The sequence below is a fragment of the Protopterus annectens genome, chromosome 1.part1, assembly GCF_019279795.1.
Source record: "Protopterus annectens isolate FY-2018-M chromosome 1.part1, PAN1.0, whole genome shotgun sequence".
Classification (NCBI taxonomy): domain Eukaryota; kingdom Metazoa; phylum Chordata; order Ceratodontiformes; family Protopteridae; genus Protopterus; species Protopterus annectens.
Window position 1 is genome coordinate 1,712,335,381 of NC_056726.1, and position 20,237 is coordinate 1,712,355,617.

Here is a 20,237-nt window from a genome sequence, read left to right on the forward strand (position 1 = left end):
GTGGATGTTAGGTGAACTTTACTCTGCTTAACTGTGAACCAGTAAATACCAAATTAAGGTCAAATGCTGTTCTACATGCCTTGACCACACACAGAAGAGTGACATACCCTATACTGTCTAAAGTCAAGGCAGAACTCAAAAGTAAGCAAGAACTTGGTGTACTATAAAGTGTAACTGCAGATTGACTGATGTGCTACACTGATCCCAGACATAAAGAAAATGGCAGTGTATGACTATGGGTTGATTTAAAGTTGATTAATGATGCTGTCATGTGAGAAAGTTTCATTCTGCTTGCAGTAGAAGACATGCCACTGAAACTTGTCAATGCTAAATTGTTTTTCACATGTGATGTTACCAGATGGCTTTTGCAAATATGCCTAGATGCAGATAACTGAAAACTAATGGCCTTCATTCTCCTATGAGAAGGCTTCAAAAGGCTACCATATAACCTCAGCACCTGAAACCTTTCAGCACGGAATAAGTGACTTGCTAAAAAGACATGAAGTTGTTGACTATGTTGTTTTTATTGCTAATAGGGCTGACATACTGAAGTATGGCCAGATACAGAAACCCATGATTCAAGGATGGAAGCAGTGCTTTAAGCAATTAAAGACTACAAGTTAAAGTTCACAGAAGACAAACTCTGTTTTGAAAAGTTTGGGCTTCAGTATTTTAGTCACAGCATATGTGCTACTGGAATTAGAAACAGATGAAAACAAGGCCAAAGCAACAGTTGAGCAAAGAGTCCATTGTATGCAACAGGCTTAAATCATGCCCCAAACATGATTAATTTCTTGGGCAAACTTGTTCAAACCCAAGCTTTGAACAGAGCAAAAGAAATGATAACAGCAGTTCCAGAACTAACATACTATAATGTTAGCAAACTGACAATTGCGAGTGCAGATATCACTAGCTATGCCCTATGTGTAGCAAACTGTCAGATACTGAAGTAGATGTCACCATATACGTGGAGAAAGCGATGACAACAAGACCAGTAACTATCAAGGAACTACAAAAGTTAAAGCAGGCTATAAAAATTGACCACGAGTTATCAAATAAGTCTAAGATGAATGATCAAATTACTGGACATAAATCAGACATCTCATGTATAAGTACTACATAGACAGAGTTCAACTATCAAAACATGATGCCCTACTGCTGTACTAAGACAGAATAGCAGTACCAACATCATAACTGATCACAAATGGCATTTTATATAGATACAAAGAAGTCCTTACCCCTGTATATTTTGCGAAGATCAGGCCCATAATAAAATATAATGCCAATTTGAGATGTATCATACTAAAAATATCAAATAGTTAGGGAGAGACCCAAATGTTCCTGACAAAAAGATCATGGGGTTAAAGGACCTGAACTGAAGGCCTTTTCCCTATATTCATTTTCCTATAGACTCCTTAGGGACAGTCTGGGTCTATATTAGATGAACAAAAGTTCATCTTAACCACTGCTCACATGATCAAAAAAACAGGAACTCGAAACTGCAATTCCACCCACCCTGCTAAATATATATTCCAACTGCGAGATCGCACTACAGTGAAGAAAGGGCAAATATTCTCATCTTCACTGTACCGCAATCTCACAATTGCGATTTTGAGTTCTGCAATTTTCTCTCATGTCAGCGTTCTCTAAGATGAACTTTCATTCATCTAATATAGACCCGGACAATCTATACCTTGAATTATGGGCCATTAGGGATCCAGCAGTTCAAGGCCTCTTATTTCACCACAAATCAAACAGTTCAGTGAACACTAGAGCTAGAGAACTGAACCTGCTTCAGCAAGTACAACTCGTAATAGAGAGAGAGAGAGAGCTCAATTTGTCACACAATGACCACCGCTTCTATGGAACAAATTTCCCCTCCAGATTAGCAATGTGACACACTATCTATCAATAAGAAGTAATTGGACAGTTGGATGAGTGCTCTAAATTCACCCCTGGTATGACTGGCTTATTGAAAAAGGAGGTTGGGTATTAGCAAGGTATTAATGGCAACAAAGCTCTGCTGCTTTTTTTATATTTTATGATTATGTGATTCTAAAAAGAGCCAAAATTCCAGTGTGATGCTACAGTATTAATCTAGACATTGCAAGGCATGTGTCAAAGGTCCAGTTCTGTATTGTTTGTAATCCATCTCAAATAAGAGAGCCTTTAACACTAACACCCTTTCCACAAGATCCTTTGCAAAAAAAAATAAAAAATAACTTGTATGAGTCTGAGGGTGGATTATTTCAATAACCCATTGAGATATTACATATACCAACTACGACTAGCCAACACATAACAGCAAGGCTCAAGATCACGTCCATAAGGTATGGAACATCCATTGAACTGGGTGCAAACAATAGTACTCACTTCATGTCAACTGAATTCCAACAATTTGCTAATGACTATCGATTTATTCATATTAGAACAAATCCTCACTATTGTGCAAGCAGCTAAAAATATATTATAATAGCCTAATAGTCCAAGCTGTCATGCCATATCAAACTACTTTACACAGTGTCCCAAGAGTTAGACCTTCTTAGTTAATGCTTGGAGGAGAAATAAGAACAACCTTGCTAATGTTAAAATCCTAATTTGAACCAAAAGCTATTCCATATGACACAATAAAACAAGATGACCAAAGAGCTAAAACTGTCTAAAATGCTTTATGATAAACACTATTCTATATAACCCATATTTGTCCTTCACCTAGGTCAACCAGTGTGCCTAGAGTTACAGGGGGAGAAAAAGGGGAACACAACCAATTTAGCAAGGAAAAAATTATGAACTTGAGGTCATATATGATGCAAGCAGTAAATGGTGCTGCATAGACACAATCTGAAGCATATCCATGTAGTCCCTGATTAGCCTCAAGCTGAATGTCATGTTTTTGAGAGTAAACCTGATCTGTTTTAAGTTGAGAATAACCATGGGTACTCTGATTCCCGTTTCCTTGAACGTGCTACCAAAAGCAAATATCTGAGGTAATGGTAGAAGTTCATAATTCACAGAATGTGTGCTATCCAATTTACTATGACTGTTCCTATTACTGATCAGAGTGTTTTTTCAGAGTAACCACAAGCTTAATCCTGTTCCTGGTATTTGTTTGGTGATGATTTATTTAAAAGTAACATTATAGATAAGAATTTGTCCAAGTTCTTAAAGGTTACTAACCCCCTAATACCTGTACTAAAGGGCCTTCCTAAAGTCCACAAGAATTTAATGGAACCCCCAATGAGGCCTATTGTCTCGGGTGAAGGTTGGTTGACCCAACCATTTTCCCTATATGTGGAGAGACAGTTAAGACCAGTTATAAACTCGAATGATATTATCCTGAGAGATAGTAAAGAGTTTCTAATCAGTTTGTATGACTATGTTAGCAAGTTGGATGAGACTAGTGCTTATTATTTGGTCACATTTGATGTGACCAGTCTCTTCACAGTCATTCCCAACGATTGTGGGATCGATTATGTGCAGGGTTATCTGAAGAAATACTCCAATTTGGATGTGAATGCAATTGAATTAATAGCACTTTTCCTGGAAATCATATTAGAAAATAATGTTTTCTTGTTTGCGGATGAATTGTATTTACAAAGGGATGGCGTAGCTATGGGCACATCTTGTGCCAATAGCTACGCCAACCTAGTTATGGCCTTTTGGGAGAAGGAAGTCCTGTTGTCTAGCACATTATATAAACAGAATGTAAAATTCTATAAGAGGTTCGTGGATGACCTCTTTTTAATTTGGGAAGGGACTGAATTGCAGCTATTTGAGTTTGCTGGCTTTATGAATAATACAACTCGATTCCTTAAATTTACTATGAGTTATTCCAGGGATCGATTGTCCTTCCTGGACGTAGATATAATTAGGCTACAAAATGGAATGTTGAACACTGCTGTCCATAGGAAGAGTTGTTATGAGAACACTTTATTGCACAGAACGAGCATGCACCCTTTACACGTCTTTAATAATGTAATGAGAGGTCAAGCCATGAGAGCATCCCGCCTCAACCCTATAGAAGAGGGCTATAATGAAGAGATTTCCAGTCTGAGAACCAGGTTAACAGATCGATCATATAATGAAGTTGAAGTTGACAAAGTCATCACAGAGACTAAAAGGTTAAGGTCCACCATAGCCCGTCCATATTTCTCAGGCAATGGTTGGAGTGATGAACTTGAAAGGAATGGGTGTACACAAAAGAATAGGGACATCAGTATTAGTATACCAGTTTTTTACACTCAAGATGTTCATAATGTTAAACATGCCATTGAGAAATATTGGGATGTATTATGTGTTGATGAGGAAATTCGAGAGCTTGTAGGTCCTAGACCAAGGTATACGTATAAAAATAAGATGAATCTTAAAGAGATTCTGTGTCATAAACATGGTGCCAGGTATTTTAATCCTGGCTTTAATACCAGTGCTTGTGGCAATTGTAATCAGTGTGGACTTATTAATGATAGTACCATCTTTAGACAACCTGTCACTGGACAGATTTTTTCTTTCATGACAGGCACAAATTGTAAGTCCATGAATGTTGTCTGTCTTGCCCTTTGCTCCGCCTGTACAGCGTTTTACATTGGTAAAACCAACAGACAACTAAGAGAGAGAATTAGGGAGCATTACTATAAAATGAGGGTAAAGGATGCCAATAATGCATTAGCGAAACACCAGATGTCCACTAGTGATCAACACACATTTACCTTCCTTGTACTACAACATATCCACACTAACACTAGAGGGGGGGATATTGAGAATTATACGTTGGAAATGGAATCAAGGTGGATCATGAGATGTAGAGCGGAGTTCCATCCCGGTCTAAATGACAAAGTTAGTATCCAACCAATGTTGAAAAAGAGGAAATTAAGCAGGTTTTTACATTAAGCCAGGTAGTCTTAACTTGGGGGAACGTATTTTAATATTTGTATTTTATATATGCTTTTAATATGTATTTATGTTTATATAAGTCTATTACACAGGTATTTATATTATACAGTAGTTTATTATTTATTTAGCTACGTTAGTTTTTAGTATGCATTGATTTTGTCTTTCAGCTAGTATTGTAGGAGCACTAGATAGGCTTACATATTCATGGCCTCTTTAAATATTTATGACATGCTGATTGATTAATTGTTTAGACCTGCATGAGATGTATTTAAAGACTGTGGTTTTAGAATGCTTGTTACAGTCTGAGGAAGCCGTGTATGGTGAAAGCGCTTACTGAGTTTACTATCTTAAATAAAGAACGTTCCTGTTACTATCGTATGGTTTGATGTCGTTCATATGAGGTGGATCTTGTCCTGCTGTGGATTTATACTTTGCTGCTTATACCTTGTTGGTGATATTACGGAGTTTTGACATTTAGAACTTTGAACAAGCCTTCACGTTCCGTTTATGACATTGAGTTTTAAATCCTCACTATTGTGCAAGCAGCTAAAAATATATTATAATAGCCTAATAGTCCAAGCTGTCATGCCATATCAAACTACTTTACACAGTGTCCCAAGAGTTAGACCTTCTTAGTTAATGCTTGGAGGAGAAATAAGAACAACCTTGCTAATGTTAAAATCCTAATTTGAACCAAAAGCTATTCCATATGACACAATAAAACAAGATGACCAAAGAGCTAAAACTGTCTAAAATGCTTTATGATAAACACTATTCTATATAACCCATATTTGTCCTTCACCTAGGTCAACCAGTGTGCCTAGAGTTACAGGGGGAGAAAAAGGGGAACACAACCAATTTAGCAAGGAAAAAATTATGAACTTGAGGTCATATATGATGCAAGCAGTAAATGGTGCTGCATAGACACAATCTGAAGCATATCCATGTAGTCCCTGATTAGCCTCAAGCTGAATGTCATGTTTTTGAGAGTAAACCTGATCTGTTTTAAGTTGAGAATAACCATGGGTACTCTGATTCCCATTTCCTTGAATGTGCTACCAAAAGCAAATATCTGAGGTAATGGTAGAAGTTCATAATTCACAGAATGTGTGCTATCCAATTTACTATGACTGTTCCTATTACTGATCAGAGTGTTTTACAGAGTAACCACAAGCTTAATCCTGTTCCTGGTATTTGTTTGGTTAACCAATTCTTTCCACACTTTCCAGTTTCTGTCCCAAAACTACTCAGGTGATCCTTAGTGGGAGGGAAGTTTAAATTTTGATTTATTACAATCAAGCTGCATTCAAGCAATATTGACACAGAAATGACTATTTCATTTTTTTCTTTCTTGAGAAAAAATGTTCTGTTTAAGTATTGTCAACGTCAAGTGTTATTTCATAAATAACTACAATACAGCATATATAAAATATTTAGAACACTGCACAGTTAATAACTTTCAAAAATAATTAAATATGTGCACCGACAGGGTAATTCCAGAACGTTAAATATGTGCAGTAACAGGATCATTCCAGAATGCTAAATATGTGCACTGATGACCATTCCAGAATGTTAAATATGTGGAATGACAAGACCATTCCAGAATGATAAATAAGTGCATCAGCTGTCCACATGAGTATCCTTCATAAATTTAGAGAGAGGTTTCTCTCTCCTTGGTGGAAATGTGAAGAAAAATGTGTAGAGCTGCACTGAATCTCTGTGTATACTGTGAATATGTATTATAGCGTTGCCACTTTAAGACAAATTTCTAGCATTGCCTTTTAATAAAGTATCATATCCCACTCAGTCATTTAAGCAATAACCAACAACATGTTGTGGTATATTGAAGATTTACCCACGGTTGGTGTGGTTTAATCACGAGGGCAAATTTTCAACACTGCAGCATTTAAAAAAGAAAAAGAACCCCTAACATTAACAGCAGACACAGTTGTGCCTGAATAAAGATAGTGTTAGGGAAAGGGTTTTTTGTAAGGCAATGTGTAGGCTTCACTCCCCTGTACCACCTTACTCATGCGTGCTAACTGATTCACCGTATCTAACCCCAGCCCTTCACTTTACCTTAAGAAAATCTGATCATATAACACTATAACTTACTTTATCTAGCTCTTGGTGTAACCGTAAATCACAAACACTAACACTACCCCTCTCTCTCTAATGCTGAAATTTTAAGTATATCCAAAGTTTAGGTAGTAACACACACAGCTACTTACTGTAACTTAAAGTACATACACTAAACACACCGAGCAGCTGATATTCTGCTGTTTGATAAACTCAACATTTAACAAAGAGTGCTGCTAATGAAAAGATAATACAGCAGTATACTTTTTTGACAAAGTCAGCAGTGTGCATGTAATTTATGCATTACTAACTGGGATTGATCTGCTGGCAAAGTGCCTTTATAAAGAGTGCCCGAGAAAACAGTACTGCGGAGATTATACATTTAATGATATACCAGATACACGGTTTAAATGCATAAAAAAGGTTCACTAACATATGCTTATATAAACACAATTCACAAGTTGCAGTCTTGAAACATGTATGCAGCATCATTCATCACATCATACGAAAGACTAGATTTAAACAGATGACATCCCATAGTTTAGCTGTAGCTTTGTCAAATATATTAAAAATTTCCCGAGGGATGCTTGAGGCGGAAAGAGGGGTAAAGTTGGAGATGAATTTATATTCTGGCTCAGTATACGTAGCTACATTTACAATGAGCTCTGCACACAATTGTGTATTGCCTTTGAGGTGGTGAACATAGCTAAAGAATGCCTTGAGGTTGTCCTTGGCCTGGGAGGCCAAATTTACCTCATATTTGGCTTTGGTAGACTTTATTTGTCCTCTGAGTTGTTTGTTTAGCTTGATAAGAGTGCTTTTAAACTGCTAGGTGGTACACCTCCTAATTTTTGCCATGATTTTCTTCCTTGTGTTATACAACCTACTGATTTTGTGATTTCACCAGGGTGGCTTGTTTTTTGAGTTAGTTGCAAATTTTCTTGGTGGGTACTGCTGCCTCTATGCAGCTATTAATATACTTGTATAGGGTTTCTGTGAATTGTTCTGCACAGGCAGCAGTGTTCTCAGGATTTATGGAGGCTTAAAATTTTCCCAGGTTATCACTTAATAGCCTTAAAGTAGTTCCTGAATATTCCAGGTTTAGCTGGGGGTCCAGGTTTTATTTTTACTTTAAAGGAGACCATTTTGTGATCTCAACATACCAGGGAAGATACACTAGGTGGTGTACAGCACTCTCTCATATTAGTGAGGACTAGATCCAGTATGGTTGCATCCCTGGTTGATATACTGACAATCTAGTCCAGGGTGTTTGTATTTACAAAATCCAAGAATCTTTGTACCTGTATGTTTGTTGTCATACAGGATTCCCAGTTAATAATGAGGTAATTAAAGTTGACCATGAATACTGTATTGGATTGGATGCTGAGTGTTTTCAATAAGTTTAAGTACGTGGTATGGGTTTCCTGGGTCATAAAGGGGGACCTATGGCTTACAAGATAGTAGTATTGGATTTTGCCTAGAGTGATTTGAATATGGAGTAGCTCAAGTGCATTGTCCTGTTTGACCAGCCTTGAGGTAAACATATTTTTTATGTAAACTGAGACACCCCTCCACCTTTAGTCTCTGTCTTTGTAGTAGCTGGTCTAAATGAGTGGACGGCATTATTACCTTGCACTGTTGGTGTGCTATCCATGGTTTTGATCCATATCTCAGTGACCACACAGATGTCAGCATTCTCTTGAGGGGAAGAGAGCCTCCATGGGGTGGATTTCATAGATGTTTCAAGGACCATTGACGCATTGCCAGTACTGTCCCTCACGAGACAGCTCCTTTCTCCATGACGGCTATACCAGTTAACCCTAAGTAAGTTTCTGGATATCCAGACAACCCTCTCAGTTCCGTTTCAGGGAGGATAATGAATTGCCCTGCTTAATGTGCAGGGAACGGTTATTTCAGAAGTTCGGCAGATGTTAAGTTATAATCCTATCCCTTCACCTTGTTGTATTGATTTAACAGCGAAGATCTAGGTTCTGATTTCAGTGTTGGTGGAGGCATTACAATTATGGAGATACAGAAAGAACAGGATAACTGGGTAAGTCTGTAAGACACTGAATAAATGGATAAAGCTTCCAGTTTCTCTTGGTCGCTCAGGGAATTTAGTCCTGTGATATTTTTTTGTTAGAAACCTTTGGGGTCTTTCTAATTGTTTGATATATTTCTTGAGATACATTCCAGAGGGAAATTATACTCTGATCAATGTTGAGTATATAGGAGTATTTACATCATTAGACCTTGATGATATTTCTTTGTTAATTTGTTAATTGATACTAAATAAATAATTTCCTGACAACCACTGTTACATGAACAAGGTCAGATGATGTGCAGTCAAAAGTAAATTTTGATATTTTGTTATAGGGCAAGTTGAGATTTGTTGTAGGGGCTTTTGAGAGTTTAAAGGAAAATGTCACTATAGTATAGGTAAGCAGGAAAGTACAAGAAATGAATGCCTGAATGAAAAAGTGGTGATTGTGAAGAAATGTAAGACTGTATTATAGCTGATGGCATGTATGTGCAAGTATTTGTAGGCTAGGACTTGAGTAAAGGTTTGACAAGGGACAGATTTAGTGATGTGCATATTTTGTGTTATGTTTGTTCTGCACCTTTTGTCTTGTGTAGTGGTACTCTTAGGGAAAGGGGGTTTAGTAACACAATGTGTAGAGTTAGGGCTAAGCACACGGGTAAGGTCAAGCTTATGCTTAAGGTCATCATACACAAGTGAAGTGGTGCGGGGGACAATGGAGATTACTATATCGTAGGGAAGGATTTGTGCACAGAAGCTTTAATGCAGCATTTTTGTAATGAAGTTATAAAAGATGTCAACTATAGGAGTGCAAAAAAAACCTTTTGTTTTAAATTATGTATGTTTACAGACAATTGCGAGTTAATTCATCATGTAAATTACAGTTGCAGTACTCCTGTCTTTTCTTACTCATTTTATCTTAATTATTTTATTTATTTTTATTTATTTAATCATTTTTGATTACTTGGCTTTTATCTAAGATTTTCATTCTGTCTTTCTTTTCCATTTGCATATTTTTCCATACATTTTTTCTCTCTTTCTCATGACATTTCCTGTTGTGTCTTGTCATTATCCCCATCTCTTTTCCCTTCTCCTTCTTTGTTCTGTTGTTTTTCTCTTATTTTTTTCATGCTTATTTTTTCCTTTTCCTTTCTTATTCTGTACTTTCACTTTACTCCTTATATTGTTTTTTTTCTTTTATCTCCTGATGTTTGTATAGACTTAACACTTATTATATGATGACTGGCCATTCATATTCAAAAATGAGCAGGCTGATTGGCCAGCCCAACCAGCGTGCCTTTTGTAAATCCAAGAATATACTAATGGAAAAAGGTCCGGTTGCCTGGACTTTTTCCATTAGTATATCTCCTGATTTTTATTTTTTTACTTTTGTTTTTTTTTTTTTTTTTGCTCTGCAGCAGTAGCAATGGAGAAAAAAATATCTCCTTTGCCTTTTTTTTTTTTTTTTTTTTTTTTTTTAATATCTCGCTATGTTATACGAGTTGAAGAACAAAATTAGTACAAAAATGTTGCTATTAAATACATCAGTGGGGAAATTCTACTAAGTCAAACTATAATATATGTATCTGTATTATGCTTAATTATTTACAACATTTATCATTTATTATACATGTACTGATTCCTATACTTAGCTTTTGTGCTGATGTTGCAGCATTTCACTTCCAATGAGACTTTTTATCAGTATTATAGTATTAAAATAAGACTGTAGGTACATTTTATTTGTGTGTAATGCCTTTCTATTTTTAATGATTTTGAGCCATGTACATATTGGTTAATCACTATTACAAATTTAGAAATACCTAAGCTTGTCAATCAACAGACAGCAGTTATGATTTCAGTCATTATAACTACACCCAACGCTGTGAAGCTTGGCTGGACTTAACTAACTGATATATCTCCAATCTGGCTATAAAGATTGTGTATTCTAGTTTCTATTTTGCCTCGCTACATTCCCTGCCAGTATTGTGCCACTGTTATAAGTAGACTGCAGAATGTATATGATGTATAACAAAATCTTACCATTAGAGAACTTGGTTTGATTTTCTAGTTAATTGATAACCAGGAAGATATCTAATTCTGACAGACCTTTTTTTGACCCCCCCCACCCCCTAAAAAAGAAATGAACATTATTTCTGATAGGATTATATAAAGAAGAAAAACACACACAAGAAATGTACCAGTACCATCTCATACATCTTCACAATAACATATACAAATTATGGAGAAATGTTTAACATATCAAGCAAATGCAATGCATTCTTCTTTTTCTGGTTAGGGGTCACCACAGTGAATCACCTGTCCGCTCATGATTGGCAGTGGAGTTTTACGGTGTCGAGTTGCCAGCCCAGCACACAACCTTCCACAGAAGGCACACACACGCACACACACACCTAGGGCCAATTTAGAGTGTCCAGGGAGGAAACCCACATGACCACAGGGAGGACATGCAGACTCAGCACAGAAGGCATCCCAGCTGAGAATCGAACCAGAGAACCTCTTGCTGTGAGGCAGTAATGCTAACCACTGCACCACCGCGGCTGCCCAAGCAAATGCAAGCACAATGCATGCCAGTATGAAAACAGTGAAAGTAACATGATAAATAAGCAGACCATCAGTATCAAAACATCTGTATACAAACTCTAGATCACTGCACACTACATCCTAAGAGCACGTGTATGCAAATCAGGGTATATAATTAGCTTCTAGTTTTAGAGGTATGACTTCACGAAAAGCACTTACACTCCTCTTTGCACATTGATGCTCTTTGTTGTCTGACTGTATTCTAGCAGTGCCACATCTGGCAGGGCCTCTGCAAGCTCTAGCTGGTTTACTTCGTCAAACAGTATAATCAATGGGTCAGCAAAATCCTGACAAATAAAACAGAAAAATAAGTGAGAATCATGACCAGTTATCAACATCAAATGCAAATCAAGGACATTTTACATACACACACACACACACACACACACACACACACACACACACACACACACACACACACACACACACACAGACAAACACACACACACACACACACACACACACACACACACACACACACACACACACACACACACACACGCACACACACACATGCACACCCATACATATATTCATGAGAACATGTGCATGAGCACACACATGCACACTCATACACATACACATCCATACACAGATGCATGTGCACACACGGACACAGACAGACACACATGTACACATCAGGATGGCAGATTTCACAATCTTTCATTTTTTGCATATTATCTTCCATAAATATTTGTGCTCATATATAGGCTTCAGTACTATAAGTCTTGCTACATTAATTCTGAATCTGTATTTTCCACTATTAATATGTGGTAGATATGATCACCTGAAAATAATTTCTTTGATCATAACTTACTAAGAACATTTACCACCCCAAATTACTGATCTATATGAGTCTTACTGTAAAAAAAGCCAAAGTTATAAACTTTATCACCAGAATAGAAAAAAAGAACAATCTCCCCAAAGACCATGTTCACACACTCATAAATATATATATATGTGTTTTCACTTCATAATCTCGAAATGTTGAAATCTTAAATTTCAGCATTTCGAGATTATAAAGCCGAATTTCAAAATGTGGAAAGTTCATAATCGTAAATTAAAATATTTTGAATTTGCGGTTATGGCTTTACGTTACGTGACATGCAGTGTTTATGTTGGATGTAGTTTGATGTGGTGTATGGATTTGCAAGGAGTGTAAGGTAAGTAACTGTTTTTTAAGGGTTTTGGGTGGGAGTTTGAGTGTGTCTTAGATTGTTTTTAAGTTGTATGTGTGGGTTAGGGTAGGTAGGTTTAACGTATGAGTGTGTAATTGTTGGATGTGTTGGTGTTTCTGTATGTGTGATGTGTGGTGTGTGTGTGTGTGTGTGTGTGTGTGTGTGTGTGTGTGTGTGTGTGTACACGTGCATGCGGGGACTGTGGAATGTGTGGGTGTGAGTGTTCTGTCTTACTGTTTGTGCGATCTCAAAGTTAGTATATTTAAGTAGCGGGGGTGTGGGGGTTGCAGGGGGCTTGACCCCCCGCTATTGTGTAGTGTAGGTATTTGCGTGTTTGGTGTTTTGTTTTTTGTGTTTATTTGTTTTGTGGTATGGGTGTTGTGGTTTGTGTGTGCTGTGTGTTTGGATTTATGGTTTCAGGTTTGTGAAGTTTTGGTTTTGTACTGTTTTGGGTTTATGGTCTCGAAATGCTGAAATTCGAGATTTCAGCATTTTGAGATTATGAAGTGAAACCATATACATATATATATATATATATATATATATATATATATATATATATATATATACTTTTTCAGAAGATCAAAAGTTCATAAGACCGAAAATCAAAATATATAAAACTCAAGATACTGAAAATGGAATTTGTCCTTTCTCCACTGTTGTGCAATCTTGGATTTGGTATATGTAAGTAGGAGGGGGTGTGGGGGGTTGCCCCCTGCATTAAAAATGCTTTCAATATTTTCAGTTTTACTTATGTATGTAAAAATATATGTGGGTGCAGCACACTGTATCAACTGTAGAGTGTACTGACACCCTATAGATCAACATTCGAACGTTGAACATACTCAAAGACACGTTCTGTGTAGGGTGCAGGGATTACCCCAGAGCAGAGTAAACCAACATGCCCTGCCAATTATATCTACTAACTCTGAGATCACACAACTCTCAGCGAAAGGAAATATTCCCCTAACCAGGGATTGTCAATCTCACACGTGTCGACCATTTGGAATTGACCTACTGTATGTTAAGGCATTCTGCATTCGATACAGTGTCCAACACTTGTGTATGTATATATATATATATATATATATATATATATATATATATATATATATATATATATATATATATATATGTTTGTGAATATATACATGTGTGTGTGTGTGTGTGTGTGTGTGTGTGTGTTGTGTGTTTGGGGGTGGTTGAAAGATATAGATTTTTTCTTGCCCATCTGTCCCCTAAGATTGCATCTAATCTAAATATTGCAGGGTTTGTACTCCCCTTCTAGCTGACAACTGCCCTCATTAATTTCCATTTGGATTTACAAAGCCACTAAGGTAGTCTTTTCGAAAGGACGACTGTTTATTTACAAGAACATATTTTGTTTGTTTGAGATTAAAGTGTGTAATGTCCAGCTGCATCTGATGGAACCCCTTCCTCACACCTACCTTCCATGCCATCATCTTCCTGTGCATGCTGTATATCTTTATTATACTCCCTTTCACTGTCAAATGAATAAAGGGTCAGTAATTCAAGCTGCAGATGTCCTCCTTTTCGTTAACTCATCTGATGAACCATATGGGATTTTTCTGGATGCCTTTCAGTTGAACCACATTCTTTTTCCTCCTCATGAGGCCTTTAGTACTGCATAAGTATTCTAGATGTGGTCCCACCATCATGTGACAGAAATGGAGTCTATCTTCCCTCTTAAATCCGTTTCTCACAAAACACATTTTGCTGACTGCTTCTACTGCCCTTTTTATTTATGCCTGATGGTTTACAGCCAGTGTAATTATTCCTCCTATATCATTTTCTGCCACTATCTTTCGCAGATTAGCATCAGCAAACAAAGGTAGAACCTTCCGTTTCTCTGCACTGATCCTTAACCTTCACCTCTCCGTCCACCTGTAGAGTGTTATTGTGTACCATTTCAAGATTGTTTCCCCATCTAGTACTGTGGCCATGCTTTTATGCACAATCAGCCAAAAGGTATAATCAATTCCCTTTTGCTCTTTTTTTTTATTAGTTACCTGATTAAACCCAGTGGATGCATCTCTTTTCAGGTACAAACCAGGAGCACTGTCTGGTTAAGCAGCTTGCTCAGAGTTACACAGTAGGAAAATAGAAACCTTCATTGATACATGCTGAGCAGTAAAGATCCAGCATCCGATGCATGTGTCACTCACGTCACATCTGACAGCCTCCCTTAACTGTCACCCTCTGGATTCTTAGTTCCAACCATTTTTTAACTGTTTTCATAAGTCTCTGCCATATTCATAGAACTTTCAGCTTAGTGAGTAGTTTTTGATGTGCTGTTTACACACACACACAGACACGTGCACTCATACACACACACACACACACACCCCCCCCACACACACCAAACTTACTGCCTTGCTTATAGTATTGCCACTACTCTGTCACAGAACAACAGGCTTGACTGGCAACGTTTCTAGACAGTGGAGATATACAGGTTTGGGTCCTGAACTGGTTGCCCTGCAGAAGCTTTTTTTTTTCTCATAACTTTGTCTGTCACTTCCCCTGTCACCATCATTAGGCTGAATGGCCAGTCATTTTCTAGAATGACCCTGCTGCCTTCCTTGCACAAGTGCACAACTGTTTTATGGGTTATTTTATATTTCTATCTGGCTAGAGATCAAGTAAAGATTTATGTGAGTGTTTCTACCTGGGCACTTACTAGGTTTTTTGCACTCTGACCACTATCTCAGCATATTCCTGTTCTTTGTCCTTTTGTAAATTGAACACTTTCTTTTCTACCATCTCCCACACTTTTTGGCCTATTATTCTGTTTCGCACCTCCCTCTGTCATATTCTCTCTCAGCATATCATCTGCGTACTTTTTGATTATGATAGTTAAGACAATTATCTTGTTTAGTGTTTCAACAATGCCATTGTTCCATCTTGTGCATTCTTGAGCAACTTGCTAACTCTACTGTACCCCCTGTTTCCTCTCAGAAATGCAGCTAATTATTTTCCTCTGTCCTGGGCTAGTTACATTCCTATCTGACCTTTGATTCCACACTTATGTACTCATATAGAAATGATTATATAACCCTTCTACATCTTTCTACCACTTTCTCTTGACTCCTGTGCACTGATTTGATCTTCCTTTTAAGCCACTTTGGTCTCATTCTGAGCTTCATTTTCTTTCTTTTGGGCAAACACCTTTGTATATTTTTAGAATGCTTTCTTTACATTTTATGGATAGTTTTTTTCTCACCCCACCCCAACATTTCACCCTGTTTCCATTGTTTATTGTGTATTTCTTGTTCCAACTACTTGAGGTCCTCCTTTGACTAATCCCAGACTGATGTGTTTAGTCCTTTTGTCTTACACTGCTATGCCTAAGCTGATTCATATTGTAGCTTGGCCACTGGGGCTCTCACCTCCATATCCGAACTTCACCTGACCTGGGAAGGTCTTCATTCATAATGTTCTCTGATCTCTTGCCAGATGAACAAATACCGTCATACGCACAGTTTCTACAGAATCATTTGCATTTCTAACTCTTTGAAGGCTGGAACTGACAATTCTGTATCTAGAGTCTGAGATTTTCAATCTTTTACATGATTGTTTTATTTATTTAGTTATCTGTTATATTTATTAAGTGAGGTTGAACACTGATGGCAGTTGCTTTTAGTGTGTTACTCCCCAGAACAGACTATGGACTACCTATCATAGCTCTTATTTCCACATAAAATACTTATTTACAACAATCATGCTGATTCTAATGAACAAAACTGTGTTTGTAAGAGAAACTAACTAGTTAACAATCACAGACAAAACAGCTCATTTATAAACTACAGAATAAATTATCTTTTCCTCTTATAAATAATGAGCTCATGGTAAACAACCTTAACTACAATCTTAGACACAATAACCCAGTGCAACTGTCCACAACAAAATTTGCTTTAGCTAGCCCTGTAAAGTCATTCTGCAAATTGATACCAGCTACCTGGGGTTCCTTATCAGTCAATCTGAATAAAAAATGAGTAAGCTTTCAGTTTTCATGAAAAAAAAAAAAATCCTAAATGACAAACTCCACTAAATATGATTGCTTAAAAATACACTGCGTAATATTTACAATATAACACAGATTATCCCTGTTTGCAAATATCAACAAAATAGTTGTGCATTACTCCTACTTACGTACAAGCAAAGAGATGTGGCTAAGTTTCCTTTAAAGCATTTTTTATCTGATGCATAACATCATTACATACTACTGCTAATGTTGAAACTTGTTGCTGTGTAATATTTTATGTAGTTGCTACAAAAAGTACTTTACAGAGTCTCTGAAACTTTTTAACTAGTACAAAATGCTATATGTGATGTGTCAGGTGAGTAACATGAATTATTTAGGTAATGTTTACACACAGCATTTCTAGAATGTACATTCTTGTTGTAGATTAAATTTGTGACTTGGCCTTGTGGCCTGTATCATTGCCAAAAATGATCCTTGGACCAGCACACTTACTTGGTTAACAAAAACAAATGAACAAAAAAGTAAACAAAAAAAAAAGAAAATGATAAATTTCAGATTCAGTTCCATAAAAAAAAAAAAAAAACGTAGGCGACATTTGTTTTATCATAATATAAACTGTATAAATACTTGACAAAAGAAAAAAATAATTACAAGATAAACAATAATGAGAGAAATAAGTATTACAACAGGCATGAAATTAAACAGTAGAATAAAAAATAACAGCTTGTACAGTCTTTGTTCATTAGAGTGAATGGTTTGACCTGTAGAGAGGTACCGGAGACTGGGAGAAAAGGGAGGAAGGAGTGATGGATGTAGTGATTTGATATGGAGAAAAAAATTGCAGTTGCAGTATCATTTGTTTTAGAAAGAATGATATGGAAGTGGAAGAGGGATTGGCAATGTCAAGTGAGTTACAGGTTAACGTTTCTGCTCAGATAATGGAGGCAGAAAATAAGTGTGAGAGAAGTAGTTGTAGAAGATGTGATGGAAGACAGGTGATACTGGTGTTCTGAAAGTATTTGGAACTGTTTATAGTGATGCTTTTATAGGTTCATAGGTTCATAGGTTCATAGGTTTATACTAGGCTATCTGCCCTAAGGCATTTATAAGCCTAGCCCAAATTTTTGTGGCTTATGCCACCCCTTATATGAAAAAATACTGTGCCCATTAGTTTGTTGTGCCTCTGTCCAGCAGTGACACAGAGATGATTCCCGGGATAAACCTACGATCTCCCATCCACAGGTCAAGATTTCTCTTGAACAGAGCCAGCGAGGTGCTCTGCCTCACATGGACCGGGATTTTATTCCACAGCATAGGGAGTCTCTGAGTGATAAATCTATCCCTCCAGCACATCCTATTTATATCCGTGCTAAGGTTTAAGTCGCTTGCTCTAGTGGTTTTGGTGGATTTGGATTTTTTGAGGTGGAGCATGTCCATTAATTCCGGGTTGGACATGGCCTTGTACGTCAGGCACATGTCACCTCTGAGCAGACGGTATGCAACTGAATAGAGCTGGAGTTTCTTCAATCTGGCAGCATATGACAGATTTTGGAGTCCCTTTATCCTTTTGGTGAGGAACTTTTGGGGTCTCTCCAATTGCTGCAGATGTCGGGTGCGATACATCCCGAATGGGGCATTGTACTCGATCATTGGTCTGATAAGTGAAGAGTACAGGGGAACAATGACCTCACTAGATCTGGATGTGAATCCCTTCATGATCAGGTGGGCAATGTAGAAGGTCTTTCTAACCACTTTAGCAACGTGAGTGTCAAAAGAAAGGCCACTGTCAACCTGGGTCCCCAGGTCCCTGATAACCTCTTCTGTGCTTAGTGGATTGCCACCTATATGGTAGCTTGGGGTTACCTTGTTTTTCCCGAAGGGTATGACTATACATTTTTTGGCGTTTAACTTCAGGCATGGCTCTGGCACCAGCTATCTGTTTCTGTGAGTCCCTTCTGAAGGATATCCATGTCCGATGCACTTTCCACTATGGTGCCCAGTTTGCAGTCGTCTGCAAACTTTGTCAGCCAAAGTCCTCCCATGTTGGCCTGTACTTCTGAGAAGTAGATGCCGAACAATAGGGGGCCAAGGACCGAGCCCTGTGGGACACCGCTTGTGACCGGCTTGGAGTCTGACATAGCGCCAGCAACTCTAACCCTGTGGGTTCTGTCCTTAAGCCAGTTTGCAACCCATCCTGTGACATATGGGTTTACATTTAAGCTGGTAAGTTTTTCTACAATACCCGAGTGGGGTATTGTGTCGAAGGCCTTTGCAAGGTCAAGGTAGGCTGTATGGACTGCCTTTCCTCATCAATGGCCTTGGTGACTGTTTCGAAGAAGTCGACCAAGTTCAAAAGGCATGATCTGCCCTTGACAAAGCCAAACTGGGTCGGGTCCAATGTCTGCAAGTCCCCTATATCTTTGTTTATGAGCTCCATTATGATCCTCTCCATAGCTTTGCAGACTAGACTTGTTAAGCTTATGGGGCGGTAATTACCAGGGTCCGTAGAGGCACCGCCTTTGTGGAGTGGGACCACAGTTGCCGTACGCCACTCCTTGGGCATGTATCCTGTGGTAAGGCTGAGATTAAACAGCTGCCTTATGTGCGGGTTTAATTCCTCATTTAGCTCGTGTAGCACACAGCCGGGGACACCATCCGGTCCCATTGATGCTGTGTTTTTAGCTTTAGAGAGAGCAGCTTTCACCTGCGCATTTGAGATGTCTGGGAGGGCTACACTCTGCTGGGAGAGTTATCTCTCCTTTAGGGGGGGAGAGGGGGGTGAAGTTTGCACTGAACCTGTCTGCCAGTATGTTGGCAATGTCTGTGGGTTCAGTGATTTTTGTATCATTTTGGACTAATTCTGAGCATATCTGGGAGTTTCCACCCAGGTTCCTAACATAGCTGAAAAATGTAGTTGGAAGATAAAATTGATCTAATAGCAGAGGGGATGACTTGTCATATTCTAGCAGCCAGCACTGAGAAGGAGTAATCCATTGAAAGGAGTTTAGCATGGGGAATTTAAAGACTGTGACGTGTTCTGTCCTCATCCCTGGTGTACATGAAGGGCAGCATGTTGAGCCCAGCTACTACCTTTGTTCAGACTTTGCTAGCAGTTTGACTATCAGGACACTTTACTTTTACAGACCCCTTTCTACCCCACTACCATATTTTCCTTTCCACATATCCAGTAGTACTAGACCCCACCTCCTCAGTTGTTCTTGCAAACTTTGTATGACATGGTGAGGCCATTTGTTCAGATCTTACATTGGCCTGCAAGTCTCTCATCTTTTCCTCAGGTTCCTAGCATTGTGGTGCATCAGCTTCAAACCCTGTTCTAATTTTTTCCCCTTTTTCCTTTTCATATCTTATTGAAACCCATTAATGCCCACTTCCATGTTTCTATCCCCTACCTCAGTTGTCTCCATTCTCCTATTCATTTTCATTC

General features: G+C 38.0%; 1 protein-coding gene across 1 annotated transcript in view; it reads right to left on the minus strand.

Annotated features, from left to right (window-relative positions):
- Positions 1–20,237, minus strand: part of CRYBG2 (crystallin beta-gamma domain containing 2) — a 1,696,066-nt gene that overhangs the window by 258,144 nt on the left and 1,417,685 nt on the right. Inside the window, exon 13 of the mRNA XM_044084069.1 lies at positions 11,771–11,898. Within this exon, the coding sequence (XP_043940004.1) occupies positions 11,771–11,898 (128 nt within the window). The remainder of the gene's footprint in view (positions 1–11,770; positions 11,899–20,237) is intronic.